This window comes from Polistes dominula, unplaced genomic scaffold (assembly GCF_049000335.1).
Source record: "Polistes dominula isolate Pdom_NZ unplaced genomic scaffold, Pdom_raw_medaka contig_31, whole genome shotgun sequence".
Lineage (NCBI taxonomy): Eukaryota > Metazoa > Arthropoda > Insecta > Hymenoptera > Vespidae > Polistes > Polistes dominula.
In genome coordinates, this window is record NW_028300925.1 from 740,016 (window position 1) to 763,026 (window position 23,011).

Below are 23,011 nucleotides of genomic sequence, written 5' to 3' on the forward strand. Positions count from 1 at the left end.
ATCGTTTCTTTTCTCTTTCTCTCTCTCTCTCTTTCTCTCGAAAGATAAAATCTTATACCATCCATACTAATCTTTTAGAAGATCTTAACATATTCGCGAACATGTTACTTTCTTTTTTTTGTTCTGTTTATTATTTTCTAAGTTTGTACACTTTGATTTAATAGTACAGATTTATTAGGTTATTAATAATTCATGAAATAGTACAAGTTCATCTGCTTGGAATTATAATTATTATTTCTTTTTTTTTTTAGTATTTATTAATTATTATAGATAATTTGAATCTTATTGAATGGTATGAACAAGTAAAGGGGAAAACAGGAGTTTCGATCGAGGAACGTTATCATCTGTGAAAACAACTTTTACCAATCGGTTTATGATATTTATTATAATTTCAAACACGTGATACACAGAGGTTTAAATATTCGTACTAAGCGAAACATAGAAGCGATCAAATGTTTTGTTTGCAACAAAGCTGTTTCCTGAAATATCGTCTACAAACGGTGCTTATATACATACTCCTCCTTCTCTCATCTCTCTTTCTCTTCAACATGATGAAAGAATCTAACGATTATCTTGAACCCATAGAGACTCTCGATTTAAATCATTGATCAAAGAACTGTCTATGCGGAATCATCTAAAATTGAACGAATCTTTCAACAACAATCTTGAATGATTGACTTGACGGAAACTAACATAATTTTAGCTAATCTTGAAATTGTAAATAAAAATTCACAACTATTTGTAAATGTTTTTTTGGTCGAAATTATTTTCATTTATTTAATCTTCATTATTTCATATAATATATTATTATTATTATTATTAATATTGTTAAAGAAAAATAATAATCGTAAAAAAAATATTTTCGAAATATTTCAAATCATTTTGTTCGTCGAAGTAAGCATATCATTCGAAAAAGAAGTAGAAAGAAAAAAGCAAGTGTCCATTCTGTTGAAGCAGCAGCGACGGACGATTTGTTCGCGCCGCAGGAGTCCGGCTTAACGAAAATAAGCTAACTTCTCACATAATTCATTGGCTTGGACTTCGGGGTCCAGGGCCCTGAACAACCTCTTACAGCATCCTTCTTCAATACATCGAACGAATACAAATAGTAATCGTTATAATATGCTTTTGTGTTTCTACATCTTCTGAACGAGTTGAAAACTATAATGATTCGTTATATATGGTATATATATATATATATATACTATCGTATAATAATGTTTTTATTACTAAATTATCTTCTCATCCTAAACATGCTATATCAATAGTTTTCAAGCAAAAATTGAGTAACGGTGTACGATATTAAGTGACACTCATTGTAGTTGCTTCTAGTTCGCGTTTCTGCATAATTTTCATTGATTTTACATCGATCCTGATTATCACTATTTTCAACAAAAAGGTTGTTCTATGTTCGTCCATTGTATTGGGTTTCTGTTTTCATACTCATTGTAAGTTTAACAAGTATACATAAATATAAAGTACCTTGGATCGTGATGGTACACACGTTGATGGAACAAACGAAATTTCACGCGAATTAGCTAAACGATTCGCTGAAAACCCTGGCTCGAATATGGCGTTTATAAAAGAGAAACTAACCAGCAGGTAGAATATCAAAAGTAAAGCGTTTCACGCGGAAAATTCATTTGAAATTTAAAAAACATTCGATGTTTTGCTACAATGTTTTCTTCCTATCATTTTACTTTATACGTATCATTTCTTCGTCTTTTAATGCGGACATGCATTTAATCCTAATAATAATAATAATAATAGTAATAATAATAATTATAATAACAACAAAAAGGGGGAAGTAATAGTAAGTAACGTTAGAATATACAATTTGGATTTCTTTTTTTATCTGATGATGAGAAAAAGAAAGATCGATCGAAACGAAGCATACGGTTCTATTCTATTCTAAACACGAAACGTAAAGTCGGGGTGACGAAGTACAGCCAAGTTTTCCTTTGCTTTTTTTTTTTTTTTTCTAAACCAAAGTATGCTCACGCGTGAGCGCGTGTGTGTGTGTGTGTGTGTGTGCGTACAAGAGTGAGAGAGAAGAAGTCGTATCGATCAATGACACAAACGTTTCGAACAATACGACCCCGTTTCTTTATTACAGTCATCAGTCATTCGGTATAAATATTAAATTCGCTAAAAAACTCAACTAGTCGCATAGGATGGAAGGGGTGGGGGAATGGGAGGGAGGGTTGAAGTTGCAACGTCAGCCGCATCTACAAAAAAGCAGACGGAGGAGCAGCTGACCGATAGAAGCTAGATTGCTGGATGATGGGGTTCCCGATATCCAAAGTATTTTTCCCGTCTATCCAAAGATCCTTTAAAGGGATCGACAACGATCGTGATTTTGATCTTTCGAAAAATACATCATGTATTTATTCGCATACGTTCGCAGCCAATCGTGTTTAATTTTCGTGAGATTTTACGATCTCATCTTGTTTAGAAAGAAATTATTGTCAGTTTGTGTTTAACTTTAAAGAAGATCACACGGTTATGTTCAAAAGTCTTCCTGTCAGAATTTCAAAATCTAATATTATACGACATCGTTTATTCGGTAATAATTTTTTGAATTTTCATATTAATTAATATGTAATTTTATTCATTTTTTTTTTAAATATTATTTAAATTATATCGAAATTAAACAAAATTATTATACTTTAAATCGAATATATTACATATATAAAAAATATTAACAGATTTTTTAATCGAGTTTAGAAAGTTCGTTATCTAAAGTTCGTTGGATACTTATTAGACAATTCAAAGTACCTACATACTTATCCTTGCCAAATACACTCGTCCAGGTGTTATTCCTATGGAAGTATTTCAATTACGAAAGAACGTGATGTATGTCTTGAACGTTTTTAGGAGGGAACGAAGTGTGTAGCATAAGAACGTTATTAGAGACGTAAGAGAGAATGAAAGAAAGAAAGAAAGAAAGAAAGAAAGAAAAGAAAAGAAAAGAAAAGAAGTAAGGAACGGATGGCATCGAGACTCGAGATGTAGATGTAGGGAGATCATTGTTGAAGAAGAGTAGGAACAAAACTTATTTTGCGAACGAAGTAGAGCCAGAAGGGTTTCGACAGCTATTGTCAACCGTCTGTCGCAAAGACGATAATGAAGAGCAAAACTGTGCGAGAGAGAAATAAATAAAAATAAACAGAGAGAGAGAGAGAGAGAGAGAGAGAGAGAAAAGTGAGAAACACTTTGGATGATTCTTTCTCTTTCGTTTTACTCATCAAAAAGAGTGGGTACTTGTAACTAGAAGGATCACCGGCTGTTTAAAGACAAAAGAGACAAAAGTTTCAATCTTGAAAATTTGTAATTGTTTAACCAAAGCCCATGTACATTTTCTTCATACTCTTACTCTTTTTTACTCTCTTATTTTTTGATCACGTTTTCTTTCTCCTGTTATACTCTCCCCCCTCTCCATTCACGTTATTATATTACTTTCTTTATTATTACACGACCAAAAGGGTTTGACGAATCCGATGGCATCTATTTTACCGCCTTCAAGAGAGGCGGAGTCTTCCTACTGATGCATATTCTCGAAAGGGTGTCAAAACCTCCTAGGGGTGCTGCTTTCGTCACGTGACGTACTTCATAGGTGGGCTTAACACCCCTCTAATAATCGAGCCATACGTGTTCGTTCACACGAATTTTTTTATACATCCATATTAACATACTATATGCACATTTAGAAATTTTATTTTATATATATATATATATATATATATATATATAATCAACAATATTTCTTTACATTTACACTTATGCATGTATTCATGGTATGCGTTTACGAATGAAAAAATAAAATATTAATAAATTTTTTCAAGATTTTCATCCAGTGTTAGTTCTAATAAATTTTTTATTATAAATGTACCCTTACTCAATATTGATAAATTTTATTTGATAGTTTTACAATGGATTATCAAAAATTTTTCTTTCCTTGTAACTTATGCATGTATGCATTTAGGATGTACAACAAAAAAAAAAAACTTAGAAAATTTTTCGAGATTTTAATTTAATCGTAAGTAGGCTTCTAGACAGGAAAAAAGTATTATGATGAAGAGGAACGACGCATCCTCTTAACACCTTGGTAAATAATCGCTTTTCTAGGCATATTGTATGTACTCGGGAGTACAATGAAACTTACGAGCATTAATTAATGCTCGAATAAATTAGCATTGCATAGCTTGGCGAACTATAGCGATTACATTTTAATGATACCAACTATCAAGAATGAACAGTAATAAGAACAGTAGCAATAGCAACGATTTGTTACTCCCTCTCTTTCTTTCCCTTTTCTTTTTTTTTTTCTTTTATATATATATACTATAATTCTTCCTCTACTTATTTTTTATTATTTTCTTCCTCTTCCTATCAAAGAGAGGAAACACAGTTTATATAGCCAACAAATGAGTTGCAGGAACAAATCATTTCTTTTTATAATTAGTTTCGTTCTAATTTTTTATCTGCTCAAACACACGTCTATGTAGTATATACACACATTTATTTAATATCTAATTTAATTTCGTTACTTTGAATCAATACTAACAAAGATGAGAATAATTCGTCAACGTGTAGGTTTTATAAGTCTCTACAAAGTAATTCATCAATGTCATCATTTTTGTAATATTATTTCTCATACGAAATTACGATAGATATCTGAGAACATTTGTTAGATAATTAACTAGTCGTTAACAATCGTTATAGCAAATACATTTTTTTATTTCTTTTATCTAGAATATAACATTTAATTAAGACGTGTCACGTATTTTTATTTTAAATATGAGAGGATTGTTAATGAGTAATTAACGATTAGCTTTAGCATTCACAAGACTTGAAGCTTTTCCTCTTGTCTTTATTTCTCTCTATCTATCTCTCTCTCTCTCTCTCTGTGGGCCCTCTCGAAGGGCCACGTCGCGTAGGGAGACTCAAGAGGGCCGGAATTGCATGTCAGCGATATTGCACGCTGCATTATGCATTATGCATGCGAATACGGTGCCGCTTTCACGCTCGAATGTACTCTACGTACGCATATATATATATACGTGTCTATGTATATATCTACGTATGTTACGCGTCGTTGAACGTTTCGTTAAGTAAAGCCGATCAAAATGGTCATAGGACACTAGTTTTGCATGAACCTTTGGGAAAGAGTTACTCTAATCGATATTAGAAACACGTTTATAAATTGTCTTTAACAATCAAATTATTCTTCCTTGTTTCTTCATTTCATTCTAATGCAATTGTAATATATTTCTGATTTATGTTTGTAAATTTATTTATTAAAAATTACGAATAATATTTGTTAAATAATTACAGTTAAATGTAAAGTTAATTTTTTTATCGATTTAACTTTGAAAAAGGATAAACAATATTTTACTCACAAATAAACATAGTCATTTTGTTTTATATAATTCCTATGTATACATATTTATTTTTATGTTTTATTATCCTGCCTTTTCTTTCAAGCCTTTTGGAAAGTATTAGATAGAATAATGAATTGAGTTCGTACCATTATTATAATAAATTTCTAACGTTATTTAAATATTCATAAGATGTTTAAATCGTTTGACCGAATTCATTCGACTTTTGTTTAATTGCATAGTTCTTAAATCATTTCAGTAATTCTCATTACTTATTATATTATTATTATTATTATTATTATTACAAATACTCGCGGAAACGTAAGTCCACGTTTGTTCTAACACGCTACATAATTTTACATGCATATATTCATGAAGATCTTACAATTGGATAAGTAAACTAAGTCATTCATTTCGACTAATGGAAAACATTTGCACCGTGTTACAGTTGGAGAGGTATTGAATTTCTCGAATTATTCTTATTTTTTTTCTTTTTCTTTTCTTTTACTTACACATGTTGAATGTATTATAATCAAAGGGAAAAACGTAAACGAGAATGAGAGAAAAGAGATAGATGTTAATCCAAGTAGATAAGACGATGACGTATGTGATTTTTACGGTGTGAAGAAGGTAACAAACTTACTTACGGTGCTACCGATTAAACCATAGATAAAAAAAACAACCTTAGATATATATTTAAATTGTAAGCACATTGTACTTATACCGTGAGTTACATTTACATGATGGAAAGAAATGGATATAATAAAAAGAAAAATAAAACATTGTGAGATATGACATCGATAATTATCCATGAGTTTTTCCAACAACTTAAGATCTGAAATCTGAATTCTTTCTCGTGTGAAATTTACTGTCTCTTTCTCTCTTTCTCTCTTTCTCTCTTTTTTTTTTTTTTTCTTTTCTTCTTTTCTTCGATTATAAAACGTTCTCATAATTACTTAAGTATAATATATATGAAATTATGTATAGATATGCATATACGATCACTGGTAAAAAATCAACGTCACAGCTGATTCTCGAGTATGAATATGTAAATATGTGTTTTATAGTCGTTAAATATAGACGACGGGAATAGAACCAATAAGATTTTTACTGCAAGTTCATTTTGTCTTATTACCGGTAGTGATTTATTCAAAACTAACGTAAAACCTTAAAACACGTTGAATATAGGAAACGAAAAAAAAAATATTACAAATTACCAATCGTAGTATTTTATTTCTTATTAGTAATATGACTTTTTATTAAATGGTTTTTATTAGATGATTTTACGACGTTAGATATTTTTATAGTTGTTTTTTCTTTTTAAATCTTGAAATATGACAAATACATTTGGAAAGAAAAATGTAAATAACAAGTTATATATATATATATATAATAATGGCTTACGTTAAAAGAATGATGCAAGTATATTTATAATTAGCTAAATGATAAAAATGAAAGTTTTGTAAATATAAAAACATCGAAGTGTTGATAGTTAAATCATCGGGATAGTAAAAACCTCGTGGCTTCTTATAGATCGGCGAGATTGTAAACAATGTGTTAGCAACCAAGTTAATCTCTGCGAAGGTTACATCCATCAGTTAAGATAGATCCGGGCAGGTAAATTGACGTATTTACCATAGTGTTTCGTCCGTCGGTTACGAATTTACGTAAGTTTATAATAATCAAATATTTTACAATTAGAAATGAAAAAGGAACCATTTTGCAAGATATTTTCTTTACAATTAACCGATACTTCAATGAACTTACGAGTATCGATACTTTAAGAAAGAATTATATCAATGCAATAGCATTAACATTTTTCTTACATATTTATTTAAAACTATTGAAAGATTCTTCTTCTTGTTTTATGAAAAAAAAAAAAATGATCTTGTGTTTATTATGGGTTATCATTTTCTAGTTTCATTCTCTTGCTAAAAATTATAATATTTTGCAAAGATATTTTTTTTTTTTTTTACAATTAATCGATACTTTAGAGTATCAATTGAGAATGAAATTACATCATTTCTCAACGATATCAAAATTTTCTCGTAAGATCTTGACATCGAATAATCGAGTGGCAAAATTAGGAACATTTTTCTTCTTGTTTTATGAACAAATGATCCGTGGTTATGCGTACTTTTATTCTTTCTATCATTTTCTATTTTCTTTCTTCTTCTTACTAGTTGTTCACGTACCGTGCGCAAAGGCTCTTAAGATCTTAAGTGCAACACAGGCCCTGGGAGTTATGGTAACCGTAAATAATCCCACGACTACGGTAATGGCAATACCTGAGCACCGAGGCATCGTGATTGTGCACGCCGCTACGTACGTACAGCTATTTACCCGAGCTGAGCAACGACGCTTCTTTTCTCTTTCCTTCTTTCCTTCTTTCGAGATTTCAGATAGAGACGAAGAGCGTGTTATTAGACGAGGTTCTTCTTTCTTTCTTTCTTTCTTTCTTTCTTTATTTATTTATTTCTTCAATACAGTCGCATACTTATATCTCCTCTCTCTCTCTTTTCATCTTCATTCTTGAATCTAAAGTTTTCTATCAAAGATCAATAGTTATTTCTTCCTATATTTTTCCGCATCTTCATTTTTATTTAACAATTTTATCTATACGATTTATTGAGGCACGATTTTTCTAGTATTCCATGGCGGGGGGTGGATGATCGATTAATTTGATATAGTCATAGCTATTGTTATTTATTTATTTTTTTGTAGATATTTTTAATAGAAATACACATATATAATATATTTTTAATTATTATACTTATACTAGTATAATTTTATTACGTAATATATACATTTAAATAGAAATAAATAATAATAATTATTATTAATTGGCATTAGGAATTCGAAAGTTCATTGTCGCAAATACCAAATCCCGCCATTGTTCCTGTCCCTGAGCGCGATTCTTCCATTCTTCCATTCTAGAAATAAATAATATTTATAATTATTCTACGTAAACTTGAATGTTTGATAAATTTAAACAATATTACAATCTACATCTGTTATACGTTATTAGAGTACTATTAGAATACAGGGTATAGCAAAGTATATACCTTTATCGTTGAAATTTCCATTTGGGTACGCACGGCTGTACCTGAAAGATCATGTAATGTCGGCCCCACGGGGAGAACGGTAGCATCCAAACGCATAATCGCACCGCGGGTGTCATCTTGCATTTAAAAAGGTGCCCAATTTCTCGCCCCCAAAGTTCTCCACGGGTGGCAACGGGGTTGAAGACGTAGGGGAGGATATTTCGTTGCGTAACTTAGCGGATACTCACCATCGCCATCCTCTTCATCATCATCATCATCATCATCATCATCATCATCATCATCATCATCATCATCGATGTTTTCTGCCCTTCTCTTAAATACCCTGTAAACCTCTTTCCCTCTCTTCTCTCTCTCTCTCTCTCTCTCTCACTCTCTCTTTCTAGAAATTGTTTACGCCCCGATTATTGCACTAAATGGGTCTTTTCGCTGGATTTTACGCATCCCCGAATTATTTGAGATACGTTCGGGAAAAAGAGACACACAGTAGCTAACAGAAGGAGGAGGAGAAGAAGGGTCGCTATTGACGCAAAGCCCTTGCTTGCTTTGCTTGATCTTACCGTTCTCTCTACTTTTCGCGAGAATAGTTTTTCTCTTTTTTTTCTTTTCTCCTTTTTTTTCGTTTTTCTTTTTTCTTTTTTCTTTTTTCTTTTTTATTCCTCTTCTATTTTCGATTTCACGTTGCATCACGGTAAAACCTCCCTTTTCTTACGACATTTTTGTTTATTAACCGAACGTTTACTTTGCTTTATAAATTTTTACATAAAATCGATATTCCACATCATTTCTTTATACTACATTGGAAAAGTGATAATTAAATATTTCAAATTTTCTTTTTTTTTTATATTGATAATTTAAATAATGTATATTACTATGTTATAAATATTAATATATGAAAATAATCTGATTACGTTATTCTTGACGACGGTTTGTTTCTTTTAAGCATCGTCAAAAGTCTGACGTTAATTATTATCGTTAAAAGACATTTTTTAAATAATAATACAATTCGAAAAATAAAAATGGGATATATAAAGGTAGTAGTATGTATATGGTAAACGTGCTCGTAGAAAGAAATAATCGTTTTCTTGTCAGACTTTCCGTCGGCAGGAAACGGAAGATATTTATAAAAACGAGCTGACACGATCGGAGAAAAAAATATGTAGTAACGTTAAGTGCAATTAAGAGTACCATTTCATTTCTACAAATGCATAACGAGACATGGAAAAAAAAAAATAATCATAAAAAAGGGTTCCCTAGACTCATGTTAAATGATAAGAAAAAATTATAAATGACTATCTTGTTAATTACTTAAGACATAGCTATCGAAATAACGTCATGTTTAATTACATATTTTCAAGTATCTTACGCTAATAGAATATCTTCAACTATTTATTGAATTATATATGCACGTGCATTGTCCTATTACATTAATCAAGATAGATTATTATTATTATTATTATTATTATTATTTCATATTAAATTAGTATTTAACATTTTATTTAGTACAATTACAGACAAGTGGTTGGACATTTATGTAAAGTTTCTTTTTTTATTATCCATGTTGATTTTATTAGTTACTCATAATTTTGAACTTCCGTTGAAAGTAATATTGTATCAATCGAATTGTAATATATAATTTGTATTATTATCTTATGTTATAATATTATTTACAATTTGTGTTTCAATACGATTAAGAAGAAATTCATATATTTTTTACAATGGAGAATTATGTACAACTAATTATTCGAAGTTTATACAACGTTTTTCTATTTTCTTTTTATCATCCTCGTTGATTTTATTCGTGACTCGTGATTTTTAGCTTCCGTTGAAAAAGAAAGAGTGGAAAAGAGGAGAGAAAGAACATTGCAAAACATTTATTCTCGGTCCACTAGAAAAATCATTCGAGTTTGTAGATCGAGCCATGGTAATAGGAATTGCGAACACGCGAGATTAAACGAGATATCGTTTCGAATAGCAATCTCTCGAATATGAACGTTTCGTTTCAACGTAATATACATAGACATTTACATTTACATGCATATATATATATATATCACAATATCGTTTTTCTCCCCTTAAGGGTGGCAGATCTTAGCGCAATAATCGGGTTTAAAACGCATTCGTTTCAATTTCTTCGTCATTCAAGCGGCCAAAGAGACTTTCCTTTCTTTATTCAGCCGGGCGAGAGATGAAATGGAAATGCAATAAAAAGTTGTAATCGAGAGAAAAAGATAGAAAGAGAAAGATAGAAAGAGATTCGCATAGTCAGTCCACTCGAAAAGGGGAGCAAAAGAGCAAAGCAGAACATTATTAGGCTCGAGTTTTACCTTTTTATTATTATTATTATTCTTTTTTTTTCTTGTTTTGTATTTTATTTTTTTTTTTTGTTCTCAAGTTTCAGAATCAAAAAACGCATTCGACACGGAATAATGTAATGAACGGAGTTGTTATTATTCGATCACGAATAAGTTTACGAGGGGGTTGCATTAACTTCTTTCATTTTTTTTTTTTTTTTTTTTTTTAATGAAAGAACTTATTCAAATTTTACTTTCGTTCTTTATTCGTTAAAAGTTGAAGTATCATTTACAGTAAGTTTAACATATTAATTTCTATTCTATATATACCTCTTTTTTTTATAATAGTAGTATATTTTATTGATTTCATTAAATATTAAAAAATAATAAAATCATTGAACACTTTGTCAAATATTTTTAGAATTTGAATAACAAATTTTCTAGAATATAAATGAAAATGTAAAATAAACAATAGAACAAATAATTCGAACGGAAATACACAAATGGATGTAATAATGTAAAAAAAGAAAAAATGATGAAAAATCGAAAGAAAATCATTGCTCTTTTCTCGTGAACGATTCGAACTGATAGAAATAGAAGTGGGGTGTAGAGGGATGAGCACTGTACAATTCGATTTGGTAAGGGTCGATAGGTCGATTCCTCAGAACGTGAGTCAGAAATTGAAATATCTGTCGATATTGGGACATAAAATGAACCGAATATTTCCTTCTTGTGACTTGCAGGTGATGGCCATTTCTTTCGATATTTTTTTTGTTCTCATTCTTTCTTTCTCTCTCTCTTTTTTTTTTAACCTTCTTCTTCTTAGGAAGGGAATGAAAGAAAAAAATAAAAATAAGAAAAAAAAGGGTAAAGAAAAGTGTCGTAAGGCAAAGTTACGCGAGCACAACCCAGCCGCATTTTACTTGGTCGTAATTTATTCGAGGGTACCCTGCAATTAGTGGCCAGCCTGAAGCATAATATCCCGCTATCGTCGCGTTCTCCGGATTCCATTAATCGCAACGAGAGACGTTTGTGATTCTGACGGAAATACTAAGAAGACTTCGAAGGGATCGATTTTATCAGTAAGTTAAATACAACGTGCTACCATCGTCTTAACAAAGCGATAAAGTAAAGAAAAATTAATAGGAAATTTAATTAGCTTACAATTAGGGGTTTGTTGTACAACTGTATACGAATTACGTGATCTTACCTTGCTCGACATGTGTGACCCTTTTTTTTTGTATACATGTATATACTATTTGTTGAATTTTTTCGCAATTAATTCATTCAATTATATATTTTGTATAAATAATATAATATTTGTATAAATCTTTACGATTCTTAACTTTGGAGTTATTGTTTTGTTTATTAAAATACATTCTTTAATATACATTTGTTTATGACAAATTTTCTTTAATAGTAATCAGAAGTTATTAAAATAAATTATTATTTTACTGATTCAAATTTTCTATTTAACCAGTTAAGTGTGGCCGATTTGTGCGCAGGCCACGCTCCGGTGTGTGTCGTGATAATCAAGCGATGACGGATATAGTCGTCAAACACAGAGTAATATTTCACACTAGAAAATCGAAATGACTTTTTTTTTGCCAACCCAATATATGTATCTGCTTATATGCATAATATTCATAATTGATAATAATTTTGTTTCTTCTTTTTAAATCAATTTACATTATTTGATAAATGTTCAATCATTTTTATCGTCTTAAAAATAATACATTTCATTGCGTTAATAAATAATTAAATTTCGAATAGAACTGAATCATCGGGAACAAACGTAGAAACATTACTCACGCGTTCTCGCTCACCCATCGGCAATGATAGTCTGGGGGGTGTCTTTTCGTGAGGGTAAATCAAGTCCAACCGACCGATATACGAGAATTAGAGACGAGTATTTCGTTCAACGAACAATGTTCGTGTGAGGATACTTTTGGTAGTTTCGATTCGAGAGAACGACTCGATTTATCTATTTTTCTTTCTCTCTTTTCCTCTATCTGTTTTTCACACTCTCTCTTTTTCTCTTTTTCTCTTTCTCTCTCTCAATCCTCCGAGTTTCTCTCTTTGTTGTAGATACATTTGAAGTGAGAGAAAGAGAGAAAGAGAAAGGAAAATAGCAACAGGTGTCCGCGGGGACATTCGCAGAAACGACGAGGGTGCGAGCTTGAACGGAGTATGGGTGGACGAAGGGCGGAGGGCAAAAGGGTGTTTCCGGAACACGTTGAGAGAACGAGAGATAGATAGAGAGAAAGAGAGAGAGAGAGAGACAATTTCTCTTTATTTATGGCCTTTTTATTCGACTTGTTGAGCTTTCTCTCTTTCTCCACCTCTTCTACTTTTTTTTTTGGTCTTTCTTTCTCTTATTTTTTGTTCGCACGAGCTGTGCATTTTCCGCTCGACAAAGATGGAAAAAGTGAGAAAAGCTTCCTCTTTAACTCGAAAGGGTTGTGTCCCAATAATCTCTCTATTTTCTCACATTATTTCTTTTCATTCTCTTTTTTCTCCTTCTTTTTATTTGATTTTATTCCAACAATAAAATGTATCATATTCACAAATCATATCGATATAAACACGTTCATTATGATAAATTTATAATTATTATATATTATATACAATTCAATTATACGTTATCGTAATTAAGTTGTCGATCACTTTGCAGGATTTCTTCGATCAAGATCGACACGCTAACGTTGTCAAAATGCGAATATGGGGTAAAGGGAGAGGAGGCTACAGGGTTGGAGAAGAGAGGGTTGTGGAAGGATAGTCGAGAAACGAATACGCGAATTCTCACGATAATCGTTCGAACGAATGGAAATCGTGTTCTTGCGTGTTATAGCAAAACGATTATGTCTACTACCTACTCTACCTGTATATACATACCTCTACACTTACTTATTCACTCACACACACATATATATTCACGTACACAGAGAAAGGCGTCTCTCTGAAAGACCGTGCGGTACGTTTGAAAAGGTGGACGTGAAAATTGCTACATCTCGAAAGAAGCGAAAGCGAGATGTTGCTGTTAGTTGTTGTTGTGTTGTTGTTGTTGTTGTTGTTGTTGTTGTTGTTGTTGGTGTTTTGTATATTGCAAAGAATAAAGGAAAAAGAAAGAGAAAGAATGAAGAATTGTAACTCTGGACAGATCGTGACACCGATACGAATTCAATCACCATCGACAAAAACTATTTCCCCCTTTCCTCTTCTCAATACCTGTCTCTTTCTTCCTTTCTTTATTTCGATCTTTAAAATCTAGAGGACAACGTTTCGATATACTATCTTTTTCTTACGTACTTCACGGTGTTAAATCTTCGAATTCTTTCGATCATCCCTTTTTTCGATATATTTCTATCTTTTTCTTTTTCCCTCTCTCTCTCTCTCTCTCTTTCTTTCTTTCTTTCTTTCTGCTTCACTTTTTGTCAGGTATGTTAAGAGAGAATGAGATGGGAATAGTAGACAGATACGATTTGGGCGTAATCCGTCAAAGAGTTCTTTCAACGAGCACCCAACAACGTTTTATCTAAGATCTCCATTAAAGTTCAGTTAACGCCCTCTTGGCTCGCTTTCGTTCTTCTTTCTCGCCCTTCTTACCTTTATTCCTTTCTTTCTTTCCTTTTCTGATCTATCTTTTTCTTTCTCATCTCAAAGAAATCTTCCGCATCGGGCAGATGCAACGTTACGAAAGGTGAAAATTCGGTAGCCTCGATTCGTCACCCTCCATGTTTCTTTTCTTTTTCTATTACTCCCTCTCTCTTTCTCTCTCTCTCTCTCTCTCTCTCTCTTTTCCTTTCTCTTTTTTCTTTTGTTTCGTTCAATTTTTCCAATATAATTTAGAAATTAATGAGAATCATTCTTCTTTCTTTTATATCTTTTTTTTTGTTTTGTTTATGCAGCATGACGTGTGCGAATTAGAAAAACAAAATTCGATCATTTATTTTTCATTCTTTTTTCTTTTTTTTGGTCTAACAGAAAATAGAAAAAGAAAAAAGAAATAGAAATAGAGAGAGAGAGAGAGAAAGAGAGAGAGATAGGTCGTAAGAGATTGTAGGATTTTTTTTCAGTGGTTTTCACGCATCGACGAAGATCCGATTCCTCTTAAAGAAGGGCGTCAGTTTGTCCCAGAAAAAAGGCAGAAGGACACTCGTGTCCCGAGGGGCTTATTGTCGAGACGCGTTCGTCGATGCCTTCCTTCTTCTTCTTCTTCTTCTTATCTTCCTCTTAGGTGACGAGATCTTCTACCTTCGAGAGTGCGAGAGTTGATCTTTGAATTTGTCCAATTCGAGTGGAAAAATTGGATGCCACTCGTAAGAATTTTTGGTTTCTTTATCTACCATGATGTAACAACTTACAAAGCCTTTGTTTTTTTTTTTTTTTTTTTTTTTTTTTTTAATAGTTTTATATTACATAGAATTTTTGTTGTTAAGCATCGCGTTAAAATTCCATCTTTTATAATATTAAAATTAAACAATTAAAATCAATCATACATTTATACATTTTTCTCTAGTATTTAATTTACTCGTATTATCAACAATAATAATTTATATAATTATATAAATTAACGTAAAAAAAAAGATTTCATTGAATTAAATCTTAAACGTTATTGCCAATGAAAAAACTAAGATACCATAATACCAAAAATAAGTGTTATAATTAAGTTAAATTGATTATATGTATAAACGAATGAATAAGTAAAATGTTCATTTTCTGTAAAAGCAGAGGATATATTAATCTTGATCAAAATATCGAGTAACTTGGTCGTATCGAATTCCCTGAATGAGATGGTACCGATAGGTTCTACCAATCCGGGAGCCATTGTAATTAAAACCTTTTGAATAAGGCAAAGGCAATCTCCTGGACTCGTACGAGAACGTAGAGCTAGTTGGAAACATCGTGCCGTTTAATTTCACGTTCATTACACGCGTACGAGTGCGTACGCGTTTTCATTCTCTTGACGGTTGGGGTTGAATATCTCTCTCACTCTCACAATCTATTTCTATCTTTATCTTCTTCTAACTGATATATATATATATATACACATATACATATGGAACCCTTCCTTCTTAGATGTAAACCCCCTCGAAAGTTCCGACCATGTCTGCTTTCTTCTCCATCTCTACTTGTCTTTCTCTTTCTCTCTCTCCTTCTCTCTTTCTCTCTCTGTATTTCTCTCTTCTTGCCTCTCGAAAACGTATCGAGTTACCCTCGACATAATTCTGTTAATTATGATTTCGTAGAGTATGATTTTCCTCCTGATGCTTACCTTCGAACCTACCAAGATTTTCACTATTACATTGTGTTATTTATTATTATTATTATTATTATTATTATTTCTAATATAGCTATCCTTTCGTATATATCTTATCAATTTAATCATTTGTAAATTCGTTTATTTTAGTTTGATCTTTTTCTTTTTTTTTTATTTATTTATTTAAATAAACGACGAACGATTAAATCGATAGAATCTTTTATTAAATGAGAATCATCTCGAAAAATCTCACGATCTTGTATGACTTATTAGATAACCACTGTCATCGAAGGGATACACGATACGCGATTTTCCGTTAAAGATAAAAATAATATTAGATTGTAGGGAAGAATATAACAGGTGATTTCCTTTTCGACACAATTACATGGAAATCTTGGAGGAAAGTTGCGAGAGACGGTAGCAATTTAAAGCTCATAAATGCAAAATCCGTAAGATGATTGCGTTCATAAATGAGTCCTCGTCGTGTCGTCTTGGTGGCTTTTCTTCCATCTTTGGATAACGAAGAGAGAGAGAAAGAGAGAGAGAGAGAGAGTAACGGTGAGGTGACGTAGGGTGAGGAAGAAGAGTGGAGTTAACAGTAGCTCGTGCGAAAGCAATTTACATTGATATTTATGCCGTGTCATAACCGAGATCCAAGCGAGGGGTATGAAACGGATTCGTACTGCTAATCCCCCCCCCTCATCGTTCCGGGGGGTTGTTTTAATTGAAATCTTACCGGGTGCTTCCTCGTATTCGCAAAAGGGCAACATCTCCGAATCATGCACTCCGTAGAGAAACCGAGATCTGTTGGCGAAGGGCTCGGAATCATCTTCCTATTTCTTGCTTATGTTACACGTTTGTTTCTTCGTTTTTATTCGGATTAAAATTATTATTATTTTTATTTATTATTTATTATTTTTTTTAGCTGCATTTGATGTATCAGTAAGTCATGCATTTGTTTGGGCAAAGACTTACATGACGTTCTGTGATACGTCATTGAAACTGAGACGAGATTTAACTAAGTTCATTCTGGTTTATTTCAAAATAATATGCGTAATTTTTATATTATTATTATTATTATTATTATTATTATTAATTATTATAATATTTAATATTAATTTAAATTATTATAAAATTTCGAAGAAATGTGTACCCAAAGGGTTATTAATCACATTTTGGGTTAAATTATTGTCGGTAATTGTCTCGATCCACGTAATTGTTCATTAATTATTAATAATAATAATCGTAATTATTTGTGAAGATTTAAGACATAATTTTTTTTTTAAGTTAATTGCAATAGGACCGTAATTGCTGTGGTTTTAATGTTGCTTTAGCAATTTAACAAAATGAAATGAAAATAAAAAAATAAAACTTGTCGTTTGTGTGGTAAATTCTCCAGCAGTCGGAGCCATGAGTTATTCAAGGAGATAGCATGGAATTTGTCGCTAAATTTTCCGCGCAGTTTTTCGAAACGACAAAAGTTCTGCAATTCCGTGAGATCATCGGGCGAGCTGAATGTCAACCGCGAGACCACTAAAACGAGAGAAACTTTTAATTCGTTCATTTCGGTGGCCTCAAAGGGTCGCCGAATGAGACTTATTAAAATTTTATACGAGCTCACCGTATCTACCTGATTTTCACTCTCCCTCTCTCTCTCTCTCTTTTTCTATCTCTTTCATTTTCTTTCTTTGTTTTTTCTTCTTCCCTTTCATTCCTTCTTCTTTTAATTTAATCAATTTTCAAACGTATTTTCTTCTACTTGTTTCAAATTAGTTTCATTCTTACAATTTTCTTATTCATTCATATTTTTCCATCTTTAAAATATATTAATATTATTATTATATATTATATGTGGAATTTTCTTTCATATATATATATATCTGTGTATTGTGCGTGTATGTGTATCTTCTTTCCATTCGTAACGCCTTTTGCGATTTGTAAGTACACCTTGCGTACAACGATCAAGATACCACTTAAGTTCCTTGATACGAGACTGTTGGCCTCGCTGAGAAAAAAAAGAGAGAGAGAGAGAGAGAGAGAGGGAGAAAGAGAGTGTAAAAAAGAACAAAAAATATACAGGGAAGATCGTAGTTGATAAGGTGGTACGAAAGCATTTTTGGTCCCAGAGAAATTACACTTTTGTACTTTAATCCTCGAGACAATACCATGGTGTAGCCCATGGCTTATGGCCCAGGGCAAAGGGTTGTACGTTCTCATCGAATTCTCTCTCTCTCTCTTTCTTACTTCTTTGCGGTATCTTCTCGTCGTTTCTTCTCGTTTAACTCATAGTCAACGTTTATATATTTTTCTCTCTCTCTTATTTCCAGCGTGCTAATATTTTTCGAAGGGTTGAAATCTAATTTTTTTTTTCTCTCTCTACAGAACCCCATCTCTAAACTTTCTCTTTCTCTCTCTCTCTCTCTCTTTCTACTATCTCTTCTTCTACTTCTTCTCTTCTTATTATTCGTTCACCGTGTCGTTCCCAATGGACACAATAAAAATGCCATCTGAAATATGCATCCCTTAATAAAACTGTCCAATTAGAGGAGAGAATGGAATTAAGTATTTAGGGGGTGTCGGAAGACTTTTCCATGGTGGTTCTCAGGTGCTCCCGGAAAACCCTTTCGCGAAAAGATTAGGTTCTTAGGTTCTTCCCCTTTGACCGGCCAACCTTACCTAAAGAAAGATAGAGACAAAAGAGGATGGGTAGGGGGTGGTGGATAGATGGGTGGTAGTAGTAGTCGGTGTGCCCGTATTTCGTCCGAGAAGAGACGGGACTTGAATTATTTATGGAAGCGAGATTTTCTTATACCATCCGAGCTTTTTTCTTCATGGGGCACCGATTTATCGCCACTTTCAGTTTTTTTTCCGACCGTATTCGTGTCCAGAATTTGTCTGTAGAATACTTTTATATTTTGCGTTTAGCTACCTTTTATTTTTTATCATTAAAATTGTTCAGATATTAGTTTAAAGTATATTTTTCAATTTTAAAATTAATAGAAAATTCCAAAATATTTGTTTATCTCTCTCTCTCTCTTTTTGTTATTAATTATTTTCACACATATATAATATAAAGTATATTTTTTCTAACGAATATAGAAACCGTTCGACGCTTTTGTTTAATTGACGCGATCAATAATGATGGCAGGATTCATGCCGAATGGCATTTCATATAATCCCTTTATCACTTTCTCTCTCTCTCTCTCTCTCTCTCTCTCTCTCTCTCTCTCACGGCAAATGATTTTGTTTTCGTCGCGGTAGCGAGAATCGAAGAAGAGACAAAAGCGGATACGATCGGCTCGGCGTTAAAAGGGGTTGGTGTAGCACGTGGCAGGGACAGGTTGGTCGTTTATAAAATGAAATCCCTCGAATATTTTAGTTGTACAAATCCTCTTCCCTCTTTCTATTCGATACCGATGAGTAGTAGTAGTAGTGGTGGTGCTAGTAGAAAGAGGAAGTAACGGAGAGAGAAAGAGCGGTCAAGGCGGCAATCGTAAAAATTCCACGGGGTTGCGATGGTGCATTGGAAATCTGTGTAATTAACCGTAGGAATTTCTCTTCCTATGGGGGATGAGTCGATTAAAAACGCGAGCAACGCCTACAATGAAAATGGGAGGTTGAAGACTTCCTATTCCCCCTTTTTATCTGTCTCTCTATCTCTCTCTTTTTCACTCAGTTTTTCTCTTTCTCCGTTTCTTTCTCTTCTCCTCCCTTTTATATATACATATATAGATATATATATTTTTTTCTTTCTCTCTATTTCGTCGTTGTTCTTTCCCATCGTACACCGTTGGCACGCGGCACATTTTTTCGTTGCTCGATTAAAAATACTTCCAGTCAATTATACGAGGATAACACTCAACCTTCTTTTTTTTTCTTTCAACTTATCTGTCTGTATTACTTTACAAGATTCTTTTTAATTGTTTCATCTTTTAGCAATTACTTATCTATGAATATTTTAATGTTAAGATATAAATTATAAATGGAAATAAAAAAGAAAAAGAAAAAAGAAACAATTGAGAAATACAAACAATCTTTTAAATTAAGTACGAATTATGACGGATTAAGGACGTTTTTACGAGTATGTAAAAAAGAATATCGTATTACTAAGCAGCTTAATTAGTACAACTTTATTTCTTACCTACCAATCTGATCGACTTAACAAACCCTCATGGCAAGTTTAATTTACGAGCAATCTTTCAGGATTATATTATACCGTTTTAATTTGCAGGATTTATCTATCTTCACGCGTACGTGACTTTCCTATCGGATTTCTTCAAATATGTATTTAAACGTTTCACGAGTTTTTTTTTGTTTTTTTTTACAATATTAACATCTGTTAATCAGTTGGATTAATTTCAAATTTATTTGCCAACAGACATTTATTTTTACTATTTTCCGAATCGACATATTATAATTTATTTTAATTATTTACATATCTCTCGATCTTATTTTTGACGAATTTATTTATTCAAGCAATTTTTCTACCATTTTCTGAACTCATGAAATATATATTTGAATTATATGTGTTTATTTCTTTTTTGTAAACATGATCGATTAAATCTAATAAGAGTTTCGTGTTATATTTTCAAATCGGTTCAAATTAGACGACGAATATTTGGAAGGTGAATTTCTTCGAAAGAAAGAAAGAAAGATGGAATGTAACGTCGTTCGAAGTAAATTTATACGAGTAATACAGAGCTGTGTCAGGACTCTTAATATCCAACGGGCGTAGTACGATGAAAGGAGGCGAGTTTAAAAAAGTGCAATATCACGGAATACATAAATGTGAGATGAGGCGATTTGAATGAAAAGCAAATAAATTTCGTCGGTGACTACGTTCGAGAGACCACCACCGCGACCGCCGCCGCCATCGTGTATATCCAATTTCGTTTTCACGCCGGTTTCATTTATTTCAGCCTCGTAATCATGCTATCCGACACGGGCTATGTATGTACACCCCATGATTATAATAATATCCTCATAGTTAAATCGTTGACATATTATATATATATCTGTACATGTATCCAACAATCTAACCACGTATTTGAACGAATCATTTCAAACATTATAGGTATAATATATATATATATATACTTAATTCGTATACTTAAATAATTATTCATATTTTTCTGTTACAGGTACGTTCCTTTAAGGTAGTTATTGTTCCTCCTGAATGTTAACACAAGAATACTTACAAGGGTACGTTTCATCATATATTATTCATTCGAAACAATTTTATCCGATAATTATTCATCATTTGCTACATAACTTGTGTATATTTAAACACTGTTTCTTTTTTTTCAGATTTATTAACACATTGCTTTTGCAGTCTACAAATTTTTAATAATAGTACTTTCCTTTTTATTCAAATTGTCATAAATTTCTAAATAATTCAATTCGTACATTCGTAGATTCTTCTCTACCTAAATTTAGTATAATTAAATACAAATATTGTTCATTATGTATATGTATACGAGACTATTCGTGATTTTGACGCAATGTGTTAAAAAAAACCAAACTAATCGTAATCTCACATCCTTCCTCTCTCTTATCGTATTATCGATCTCGAGTATCATTGATCATTCATAGATAAATGAATGAATGAATGATCGATGTGAGATGAATTGATGCTATAGGAGAGATGAGAAGGAAACGTATCAAATATCATTCTCTTAGTTTTTTTTTTTTCATAGGTGCATCATCTATAAAAGTATAATAATAGATACATAGGTGCGTGCGAAAATGGTTTATTCGCGTCCTGCTACTAGCAGATTTCGTATTACGAAGAACCCCTCGGAAGGCGTCAGAAGCGTGCTACTTTCGATGGATGCTCACTCGATACGACGAGATACGAGTATATTCTGGGGATCGAGATAAAAGAACCGAGTGGGTAGAACGTGACGAGACAATGGATCATCGGTCCACTAGCCATAATACAATCGCATCAGCATCTCGCCGTATTGTTTGCTCTGCTTTGATATCGGCCCTGAGTTTTCTTTCTCTCTCACTCACTCACTCACTCACTCGATTCTTTCTTTTTCGAGTCTACTATCTCCCTTTCTTCCTATCTTTTTATTTTTCCTTCCTTTTTCTTTACCTTATTTTCATTCATCTTCTATTGTCATTTTTGTTCTTCTTCTTCTTCTTCTTCTTCTAATTTATAACTAAGAGATTTTTTCTACTATTTTATATACGATTGAATCTAATGTGAGTGTTTGTGTGTGTAATATGAGATTGATAAATCTAAAAAAAAAATTGGTTTCTTTAAATGAAATTATCGTTGCGATTTCATTTTAGGATTATACTTATGATTAGCGAATGTTATTGAAATGATAAGGGTAGAAAAAAAAATAGAAACAAATATAAATTAATTAGATGAGAAAAGATCGAATATAAAATCGTAATTTTTCCCTTTTTCGATACTTCGAGGGTTTTAACATAAGGAAAGTAGGAAAGAAAGTGAGTGAGATAGATAGAGAGAAGATAGACGGTCTTGAAGATTAAACGATAGAATTCCACTGCCTTTCCCTTTACTCTTGGGATCGACAAATTAGTACAATTAGAATCCCTCAAAGAAAATTGATAAATTCCTTCGGAACAATTTCGCGACTCATTTCACACGGGGTTGCCCTTTCCCGCGCGCGTTCTTCCTTAGATATTCCTAACGTCTAAGAAAAGAGATAGGACTCTTTTCGAGCGAAAACTTATTCGCGACAAATAGCTTAGAAATTAGCCGGAAATTGAGAACTCATTTTTTATTTCCCTTCCTTCCATCCTTCCTTTCATTCTATTGTCTTTTTTTTTTTTTTTTTTTATTTCATTTCATTCATCAAACTCTAAAATCAATCGCTTTTCCCCAATTCATTTTAATTACCAATGATCGTTACTAGTGACAAGAATGAATGATACAAATCGTTATTTCGTTTAGTTTAAATTTTTAATCTGACACCCTTGAGATAAATTAACAGATTTTTCTCTTGTCAAATACGAGAAAGAATAAAAAAAAATAAA

At 32.1% G+C, this 23,011-nt stretch overlaps 1 protein-coding gene across 6 annotated transcripts in view; it reads left to right on the forward strand.

The window, feature by feature from the left end:
* The window catches only part of dac (dachshund family transcription factor), a 218,567-nt gene that overhangs the window by 18,800 nt on the left and 176,756 nt on the right, over positions 1-23,011 (forward strand). For 4 of the 6 annotated variants that reach the window (XM_089171329.1, XM_015317706.2, XM_015317701.2 and 1 more), the window contains exon 2: positions 21,139-21,153. The exons of the other annotated variants lie outside the window; for them this stretch is intronic. In XM_089171329.1, coding sequence (XP_089027455.1) covers positions 21,139-21,153 — 15 coding nt within the window. The remainder of the gene's footprint in view (positions 1-21,138; positions 21,154-23,011) is intronic. 6 annotated transcript variants of the gene reach the window in all.